The sequence below is a fragment of the Sinocyclocheilus anshuiensis genome, unplaced genomic scaffold (assembly GCF_001515605.1).
Source record: "Sinocyclocheilus anshuiensis isolate Anshui unplaced genomic scaffold, SAMN03320099.WGS_v1.1 scaffold73, whole genome shotgun sequence".
In the NCBI taxonomy this organism is placed as follows: Eukaryota; Metazoa; Chordata; class Actinopteri; order Cypriniformes; family Cyprinidae; genus Sinocyclocheilus; species Sinocyclocheilus anshuiensis.
This window is the reverse complement of record NW_015536460.1, coordinates 190,430-201,042: the sequence shown is the minus strand read 5'-3', so window position 1 is coordinate 201,042 and position 10,613 is coordinate 190,430. Positions and strand designations below refer to the sequence as shown.

General features: G+C 38.9%; 1 protein-coding gene across 1 annotated transcript; it reads right to left on the bottom strand.

The window, feature by feature from the left end:
* Positions 1–8,848: 8,848 nt before the first annotated feature.
* On the bottom strand, positions 8,849–10,036 carry LOC107687799 (gastrula zinc finger protein XlCGF8.2DB-like). The gene is made up of 2 exons (XM_016485628.1): positions 9,039–10,036; positions 8,849–8,949 (listed from the first exon to the last, which is right to left on the bottom strand). Exons 1-2 carry the CDS (start codon positions 9,997–9,999, stop codon positions 8,924–8,926), a joined length of 987 nt encoding a protein of 328 aa, XP_016341114.1. The 5' UTR covers positions 10,000–10,036; the 3' UTR covers positions 8,849–8,923.
* Positions 10,037–10,613: the final 577 nt, after the last annotated feature.

Below are 10,613 nucleotides of genomic sequence, written 5' to 3'. Positions count from 1 at the left end.
ATCTTTAGAAAATTTTCGATGTCATTTTCATTTCATCTTGCATGTTATATGCCTGATAAAGCAGCGTTTGTGAGCTCGGCGCTGCTTTGTGTACAGCCGTTACTGGGAACCTCTGTTTCTCCCACTTTAAAGCACCTCCTGCTGGCAGAGAATGAATTAGCATTTTCAGTAAGTCCGTCTGATTTACGCAGCAAATATATTTAGCTTTTCCTATATCCACGGGTGCTGCGTATAATCCACGGGTCAGGTAATAAAATTGCATTCTGATTATTTGCGGGTGGATAAAATAAATCGTGGGCCCAGCTCGCCCTCCTCCTCAAAACTGGAAATTCACTATAACATCTATAAAGACAGCCTTTATGCTTTCAATGTGGAACTAGGCACAGCTAGACAGACCTTCTTCTCAAATCTTGTAAACAGTAACTTATACAACACTCGCACTCTTTTTGCTACCATTGATAGACTAGCAACCCCCCCCACCCCCCCCACCCAAGTCAGATTGGCAGTGAAATGCTCTCCGACAGCAAATGCAATGAGTTTGCCTGTTTTTGAAGCAATTGATAGCAACATTTTGGATGAAATAGTACAGCACCTTAAATCATCAACCTGCTACCTTGACACACTTCCCACATCTTTTTTCAAGTGTGCTTAACTGTTTAGAAGCAGATCTCTTAGAAGTGGTGAATGCCTCACTTCTTTCTGGGACTTTTCAAAACTCCCTGAAAACTGCAGTTGTTAAGCCCCTCCCAGAAAAAGAGCAATCTTGATAACACCATATTGAGCAACTATAGACCAATATAAAATCTTCCTTTTATAGGCAAAATTATTGAAAAGGTTGTGTTTAATCAGCTGAACAACTACTCAAAATCAAATGGATACCTGGACAATTTTTAATCTGGTTTCCGACCACATCGGAAACAGCACAGAGACAGCGCTCATAAAGATAATAAATGATATTTGCTTAAATTCTGATTCTGGCAAAATATCAGTGCTGGCACTACTAGATCTCAGTGTTGCGTTTGACACTGTCGATCATAATTCTAGAGAGACTGGAAAACTGGGTCGGGCTTTCTGGGATGGTCCTCAAATGGTTCAGGTCATACTTGGATTTATGCTCTTCTATACTCGCATAACCACCTCTCTCCCTTCTAAGGCTGGTGATACACAGGGAAACTTTTTTTTGAACATTGTTTGGGCACTTTCTCACTGAGAATGGGTAAAAAAAAATTATATCTGAATACTTAAGATCAGTCATGGGCCCTGTGTCTCACCTGGTTGCCCATCGACAGCAACATTGCTCAAAAAGTTACCCTATGTATCATCAGCCTAAGTGGATCTTGGAAGCCTAGGACCTAAATACATTGCAGATATGATCACTGAATATAAACATAACAGACCCCTCAGATCATCAGGATAGATTCCGTTAGAAATACCAAGAGTTGAAAACGAGGGGAATCTGCTTTTAGCTATTATGCCGCCCGCAGTTGGAATCAGCTTCCAGAAGAGATCTGGGACCTCATTTATATCTTTATAAGATTATGATCTTAGAGTGTGCGTACGCAAAAATCCACGGCAACGTTCTTATTTATAAAAACGGTCTTTGACGTGGAAAATTACTTACCGCCACATCAGGGTCTGAGCAGGCATACGCACTTTTCCTTGTGGCAAAGTCGGAGTACTGCAGCTATTTGAACATCTAAGCTACAATAATAATAAAAGCGGTGTACGTGCAAGCACCGAATTCATCATAAACAATAAAGATGCAGTGTAAGAGATTAATGCAGTGTAGTCAGATTTTTTATTAGTTTTTGCAGGATTAAACTGACCTTTTTTGTAGCGTAATGTTGTGAGTTCTTTACTCGCTTTCTGTACAGTTTATTCCATGTTGTTTTTTTATTTTATTTTACAAGAGAACTTGCGAAGTCTTGATTTACTACTAATGCGTAAAATAGAAAAAAAATGCATAAACGCATCTCCGACTGTTTTGTCTGTGTAGCCTATAAGAATAGGCCTATGTCGTGCAATAACGGTTTTAATATATTCTATTCAATAACATTGTTAACTGTTTTTATTTAAAACATCTGCTGCTTTGCTTCTGTGAAAATAAATAGAGACATCAGCCTTAAACTTTGTTTTTGTCGTTTACATCAGTTATATTTGTATAAAATATACTACTTTGTGTCAGTACATTAATGGCACATTTGAACAGCATTAGTAAACTGTGTAAATATAAAGAAATACCAAATCACATGCAGGTTTTTTCAGACCGGAGACCATAATCGTGTAATAATTTATTTTATGATGATATGAAACGTCCAATTTTTCTTTCAGTAATGTTTTTTAAAGTTTTGCAAGAATTTCGTGATATTAAACTTTTTATTAGTTTTCATAGCAAGTGATTTTAAAAGTAGGATGGTTCACTTTTTATAAGATGACTGAAAATTTTACTTGAATTCGTAGTTTATTCATTTGGAAACCTAATTGTTTTATAATTACTATTAGGCCTATTATTATTATTTCTGTTGTTTCTAGAAGTAGTAATTTTGATAATAGCCAATTGAAAAAATATAACCACACACACATTGTTTGTCCACAGAATAATTAAACATTATTAAATAAAAAGCATCCCCGCACGAACCTTTACCTCTGCCAGCAGGACCTCAATTTCAGACTCAGTAAAGTTTTTTTTTTTCTTTGTGCTCATCATTCTCAAGCATAGAAATTCGGATATTGGCGTGTGCTCTTTTATATGGTAATGATATTAATTAGGGGGCATTTACAAGGCGGAGATCTGACACCAGTCAGCTGCGCACAATTTCTATCTTTCTAAATTTGCGATTTATAGATATCTATAAATACATTTCTCTGAATCGCACTTACACACTTTTGAGAAATGATCTTAGAACAAATTTAGGACTATTTATACGCAACATTTTATAAATGAGGCCCCTGGTTCCCAGAACTATTGCTCCTCGTGACAGCCCCTCCCAGGCGGATTCCTCTGAGGAAGGATCTACTTTCTCAGTGACAGGGCACCCTGTGGCACCCGCATCCGGATCTCTGGAGACTCCATGTCTGGTCCCTGGATGGGACGTAGAGGGTCTAGGTGACCTACCCCAAGAGGTAGGTGACACCATCACTTCGGCACGTGCACCATTTACGAGACACGCTTACACCTTGAAGTGGAACCTGTTCATCGAGTGGTGTTCCTCACACCGAGAGGACGCCAAAGATGCCCGATCAGAGCCGTGCTTTTCTTTCTGCAGCAAGGGTTGGAGCGAAGGCTGTCCCCCTCCACCCTTAAAAGTCTATGTTGTTGCAATATCTGCAAATCACAACCCCGTGGATGGTAAGATGGTAGGGAAGCACAACCTGGTCTTTAGGTTCTTTAGGAGGGCAACCCCAACCCCTTCGTATTGAGTCTGTATCCTCCTGTGTTCTCACCTCAAACGGGTAGAAGCACCGAGAGGCCCTGGCCTAGTGTCGGCTTGCTATGGCACAAATTGTGATACTTGCACCAGAGAGTTCCATATTGCAGACCCTGTCGAGCTCCTCCATCACCCTCGGCAGCCAGATGTGGCAGAGCCAGGCCTTCCCTCGATGTGTCCGTGAGAACCGGTAGGAGGCTGGGTGCTATAGTCACCCTGAGGGGATCCCATATGTGTATTCCATATTCCTTCACAGTGACTGGCCTTCCTGGTGTGAGCCCTGGCCTATACTTTAACAAAGGGCACAGGAGGCTCGGACAGGACACTGGAAGGGGCAGCATCTATGGCACTTTGGTAGGGATTCCCCAATTCATCAGCCATCACCGTGAAGTCGAAAGTTACCGACTGAAAGGGAATGTCTCAGCTACATATGTAACCATTGTTCCCTGAAGGAGGGAAAGGAGACGTCACGTCTCGTTGCCACAGTTGCTGTACCACGACTGAGCAGCCAGGTCACCGGCTCGGCTCTGTCAGGATTCGTCCAATAAACACAGGAAGCATGATTTACAAAAAATTCAGTTCTTTATAATTTTCCCATTTTTTTAAACATACACTTGGCCATACATAAAGAAAATAAAGAAAACTGCACAAATAAAGGAAAGAAAATATGGAGTTCCAGGGTTCAGATGTTAACAGTTGGGATCCCCAACCCAAAAAACTCCCTTAACAAACAAAACCCAGCCCTTATATTACAAGATGGTCCTCACTGCAGAACACAAGATCCAGGGGGAGTTGGATCCAGATCCAACTCCTCCCACCTTACATATACCTAAACCTACCCATCTCCACCCCCTGATCTCTAAACCCACCCATTTCCACCCCGAAACCTACCCATCCTTCTTTATTTTTTATTCTAGTCTATGCAAACATCCCCCCCCCCAGGCGTCGCCCTGGTCCTGTGGGGAAACACACAACTTGTTGTGGGGGTATTACGGGGGGGGAAATTTGATGTTACCTGCCAGACCTGCCCAACCGGACCAGCTCCGGGAGAGACCGTCCACATTCCCATGGTCGGCCCTGGCCCGATGTTGTACCTGGAAGCAGAAGTCCTGGGGCCTCATTTATAAAATGTGCGTACGCACAGATTTGATCTTATAGTGTGTGTACGCTAAAATCCACGGCAACGTTCATATTTATAAAAACGGTCTTTGACATGGAAAAGTACTTACCGCCACGTCAGGGTCTGAGCAGGCATACGCACTTTTCCTTGTGGCAAAGTCGGAGTACTGCAGCTATTTGAACATCTAAGCTACAATAATAATAAAAGCGGTGTACGTGCAAGCACCGAATTCATCATAAACAATAAAGATGCAGTGTAAGAGATTAATGCAGTGTAGTCAGATTTTTTATTAGTTTTTGCAGGATTAAACTGACCTTTTTTGTAGCGTAATGTTGTGAGTTCTTTACTCGCTTTCTGTACAGTTTATTCCATGTTGTTTTTTTATTTTATTTTACAAGAGAACTTGCGAAGTCTTGATTTACTACTAATGCGTAAAATAGAAAAAAAATGCATAAACGCATCTCCGACTGTTTTGTCTGTGTAGCCTATAAGAATAGGCCTATGTCGTGCAATAACGGTTTTAATATATTCTATTCAATAACATTGTTAACTGTTTTTATTTAAAACATCTGCTGCTTTGCTTCTGTGAAAATTAATAGTGACATCAGCCTTAAACTTTGTTTTTCTCATTTACATCAGTTATGTTTGTATAAAATACATTATATATTAGGGCTGCCCCTAACAGTCGACTAATCGTTAGTCGACCAGAAGAGGCTTGCTCGACCAAATTTTTTTAGTCGCAGAAAAAAAATCCACATTGGCAAAGTCACGCAGATCGTTAACGGCTGATCTATGGTAATACAGTACATCCGGCAGGACATCCAACCGCTTGCCTATCAATCATCCACCACAAATATGGCTTATCATCTGAAATATGAAAGTATTAGCAACTTTACATGGCCGCTCAATCTAATGTTAACCTAGAGAAATGTGCGCTATATTAAGTGTCTGTTTGGAAGCTGAATAGTAGCTCACTGCAGGACAGATGGAGGCGCCGGTGCGCTAATTTGCTCTTAAAATAGGCTACTCCGTAATTTTTGGTCATACAGATAAGAGTAATACATCTTTCAAATCTGTAAAGACTCTATGTTTATTTGTGTGCACTCACAACAACAAAACGCGCTTTTGTAAAATAATGAAAGCAAACAGGATATGCTTTCTGCCATCTCGGTCTGTGAACTCGAGCGTGAAACTCCTTGTATATCTTTGCCTTACAGACATTAAAACATATCTATAGAGAGTGAAATGTCTACTTTCAAATGAACCAATTCAAATGGAAAACAAATATTCTCAGATTATGTAATCCGTGTGAAACATGCACACAGGCGCATCACTACTGCGGAGATGACGAGTCGGTGTCGCCGAGTTCATCTCTTAAACCAAAAGAAAGAAAGCACTTGCTTATCAGTGAATTATTAAAATGTTAATGCAGCCTCCTTACTGTTTTTCCCTGACACATTCATAATCATAGCTTCTGCCGGTGCGCTGTGGCAAGCTTTATGCGTGCGAGCGCTTATTAGGCTTTGTAGGCAATTAAAGGCTCATTATAATGATTTAAATGGTTTATTAATAAACGTGCGATTAGTCGACTAATACTTAAAATGAACGACTACTAGTCGACCAGAAAAATCCTTAGTCGAGGGCATCCCTACTATATATTTTTGTGTCAGTAGGCTACATTAATGGCACATTTGAGCAGCATTAGTAAACTGTGTAAATATAAAGAAATGCCAAATCACATGCAGGTTTTTTCAGACCGGAGACCATAATCGTGTAATAATTTATTTTATTATGATATGAAACGTCCCATGTTTTTTTAAAGTTTTGCAAGAATTTTGTGATAAACTTTTTATTAGTTGTCATAGCAAGTGATTTTAAAAGTAGGATGGCTCACTTTTTATAAGATGACTGAAAATTTTACTTGAATTCGTAGTTTATTCTTACTTTTGGAAACCTGATTGTTTTATAATTACTACTACTATTATTATTATTATTATTTTTGTTATTTCTAGAAGTAGTAATTGTGATAATAGTCAATAGAAAAAATATAACCACACACATTGTTTGTCCACAGAATAATTACACATTGTTAAATAAAAAGCGTCCCTGCACGAACCTCTACCTCCGCCAGCAGGACCTCAATTTCAGACTCAGTAAAGTTTTTTTTCTTTGTGCTCGTCATTCTCAAGCATAGAAATTCGGCTATTGGCGTGTGCTCTTTTATATGGTAATTATATTAATTAGGGGGCATTTACAAGGCGGACATCTGGCACCAGTCAGCTGTGCACAATTTCAAGATCATTTGCGATTTATAAATGCCACATCTGGATGAGAGGCGTACACACGTGTTTTTGCCCGTAGGTTCGTTTTCTCTGAATTGAACTTACGCACTTTTGAGAAATTATCTTAGAAACAATTTTGACCGGTTTATATGCAACATGTTATAAATGAGGCCCCTGGGGCCTGTTTCATAAAACAAGTTTACCAAATAAACCAGGTTTATTTCAGTTAGTCTGACTTATTGTCAGTTGATTTGGTTCAAAATACGTCAGACTAACTAAAATAAGCCTGGCTTATTTAGTAAACTTGTTTTATGGAACAGGCCCCAGATGTTCTAAAACATTAGCCACATTTAAAGCCAGACTCAAAACTCATCTGTTTAGCTGTGCATTTACTGAATGAGCACTGTGCTACGTCCAAACTGATTGCACTGTATTTTAAGTATTATGATTTTCTATTCTTAACTGGTTTAATTCATATTTAAGTTTTTAAATTCCTTTTTCAATTGTTGTGATTATTTTTTTATGATTATTTTAATTCCTTTTATGTAAAGCACTTTGAATTACCATTGTGTATGAAATGTGCTATTTAAATAAACTTGCCTTGCCTTGTCTGAAAACCTGAGGCAAATTATCCTTCCCCTTCACATCTGTCATAATTTGATTTTATGATTTACCCTTGCAGGTTAAACAAACCATACATCTCATATTTCAACATCTTGCTTTATCTTTGCTTTCATCTTGCTTTATTAATATTATGAATGTCTTAACCAAACTTTAACAACATAACAGATCCCTTGAGCGCAGCTGATGACACTTTCAAGTGACACTTCATTGATCAAGAATATTCCAATGTACAAATAAGCTTTCTTTTGATTCCTCCATGCTCGTTTTCTTTCATGCATCCTTCTCATCCTTGCATCCTGAGGGGGGTGAACTAAGACACAACAAAAGGAAGAAAGGAAAAGAAACGTGGATGCACAAACAAGGAATGAGAAGCGCCCAGCATTTTAATAAGATGATAAATGTTATTCAGCCTCGGTCATTAAGAATCCCGTCATACAGGCAGACAGAGGCAGGGGAAGAGCAGGAAGCAGAAGTCGATTGAATAATCTTAATTGTGTCTTTCTCAATTCTCAATGTTCAGTCAGACTGTCAGTGTTACACCAAACAGCTGAAACACTGAAATGGACACATGCCTTCTTATCTTTAACTTATGATAACACACATCTTAAGACTAAATAAAGCAAAAAAAAAACCTGCAAGGCCAAAGAAAATGAGTAATATAACAAGAACGAACATGGGAAATAAACTGAGAAAGATTAAATGAGACCATGCAAATGTTTGTTTGTGCTTTTCAATCTACACAAAAAGAGGACAACGAAAATGGCCAGTGGCAACATTCTGAGTTATTAAAACAAATGTTTGGAGAGATGCTGCTATACAGTGGAAAGAGGATGCCTACCATAATTTATTAATATTTGAAATTACAGGAAAGGAATCATATTTGAGCAGGAAATTCTGATTTTGGTCACATTCAGCTGCGGTGTGAACGTAGCCTTGATTTCACACAGACACGTATTTTCTGGTGCCATTTTAAATTTCTGAGCCATTTAAAACTCTTTCCACACAAGAAACACAAATAGGGTCTTACATCTGCATGACTTTTTAGGTGTATCTTTAAGTGTGATGGCAAAAGAAATGTTTTATTGCACTGATCACAATTAAGTTGCCTTCTGCCAGGGTGAATGGGCAGGGGATTTTTGAAATGGCCCCTTTTTGTTAACTTCTTGTCAGACTGCAGTTTCTCTACAGAATGAGTTTGCAAATGGCGCTTCAGATCTCTTTGGTATGTGAAACTCTTCTCACACTCAAGACATGAGAATGGCTTCTCTCCAGTGTGAAGTCTCAGATGAGTCTGGAGGCTTACATTATGTCTGAAACTCTTTCCACACTGTTTGCATGTGAAAGGCTTTTCTCCTGTATGAAGTCTCATGTGAGTCTTGAGGTTTCCTTTAAGTGTGAAACTCTTCCCACAGTGATAGCACATGAAAGGCTTCTCTCCGATGTGAGTTCTTACATGATCTTTAAGGTGTTTACTGTCTGTGAACTTTGTTCCACACTGTTGACATATAAAACAGTTCTCTCTTGAATGAATCCTCATATGGTAAATTAGGGTTACTTTACATCTGAAATTCTTTCCACACTGACCACATAAGAACGGCTTCTCCCCCGTATGAATTCTCATGTGAGTCTGTAGATTTCCTTTTTGTGAGAAGCTCTTCCCACACAGTTTGCAGGTGTAAGGGCTCTCTCCAGTGTGACTTCTCATGTGGGCATTAAGGGTTGATTTATATGTGAAACTCTTACTGCACAAAGAGCATGTGTAAGGCTTCTCTCCCGTGTGAAGTCTTAAGTGAGTCTTAAGGCTTACTTTATGACCAAAACACTTTCCACAGTGATGGCACGTGAAAGGCTTCTCTCCGGTGTGAATTCTCATGTGTGTCTTAAGGTTTTTATTGAATTTGAAACCCCTTCCACACTGCGGGCATATGAAAGGCTTCTCACCAGAGTGAATTATTACATGCCTGTTAAGACGATCCATGTCTGGGAAACTCATTCTACACTGATTACATTTAAAACAGTTTTTTCTTGAATGAATTCGCATGTGGCTATTAAGACCTATTTTACGTGTGAAACTCTTTTCACACTGATCACATGTGAACGGCTTCTCTCCGGTGTGATTGTTCATGTGATATCTAAGGTTTAGTTCTCGTATGAAGCTTTTTCCACACAGTCCACATGTGAAAGGCTTCTCTCTGGTGTGAATTCTCATATGGCTTTTAAGAGTTCCTTTTTGAGTAAAACTCTTTCCACACTGTTGGCAGGTGAGAGGATTCACTCTAGTGTGAATTTTCATGTGGGCTTTAAGGCTTCCTTTCTCAGTAAAACTCTTTCCACACTGTTGGCAGGTGAAAGAGCTCTCTTCATTGTGAACTCTCATGTGTACTTCAAGGTTTCCATGTTGATTGAAACTCTTTCCACACTGAAAGCAGGTGAAATAACTCCTAGTTGCTTTCTTTTGAGCTCTTTTTCTTGATAAAGTATTTTTAGTATGTGGGGATTTTCCTCCAATCATAAAACCAAGATGCTTCTCATCTTTCTCTTCCATTTCATTCAGTTCTTGACTCTCCTCTTTCAGCACTAACAGGCCTAGGTCAAAAAAGAAAAATACAAGTTAACTTCAGTTTAATGGCACAGTACAACAGACATCAAAACATTCAAACTATCAAAACCAACATGTATGCTAGCCCCTAAATTGACTAAGCACATGAAAGAGGAGTTTCTTTTAATCTCATAACTGCAATTTATTATTATAAAAGAAATAAACTCTTCATCGATGTTTCTTCATCAGAACAGATTTGGAGAAATGTTCATTACATCACTTACTCACCAATGGATCCTCTGCAGTAAATGAGTGCCATTAGAATGAGAGTTCAAACAGCTAATTATAACATCACAACAATCCACACCAAAACTCCAGTCCATCAATTAACATCTTGTGAAGTAAAAAGCTGTGTGTTTGTGAGAAACAAATGCAGGCATTTTTCTTTAAACCATTGGTTTTAGACAAAATATCGTAATCTAGAAATAAATAATCCATAATGATGCTTCCTCCACTGAAAAATCGACAGCCGTATTTGTTGTAAACTGTGCTTTACCTGTGCATATTTCTCTCTTGATTCAGACAAGACCCCCCCCCCCCCCGAGCAACACACATCTTTG

What these genes read in the sequence shown, in the direction of transcription:
- LOC107687799 (XM_016485628.1), bottom strand. Translation starts at nt 9,999, where the DNA reads ATGGAAGAGAAAGATGAGAAGCATCTTGGTTTTATGATTGGAGGAAAA. An exon ending in GGAGAAGCCGTTCTTATGTG is followed by an intron (nt 8,950 to 9,038) that starts GTCAGTGTGGAA and finishes ATATGTCAACAG; the next exon opens with TGTGGAACAAAGTTCACAGA.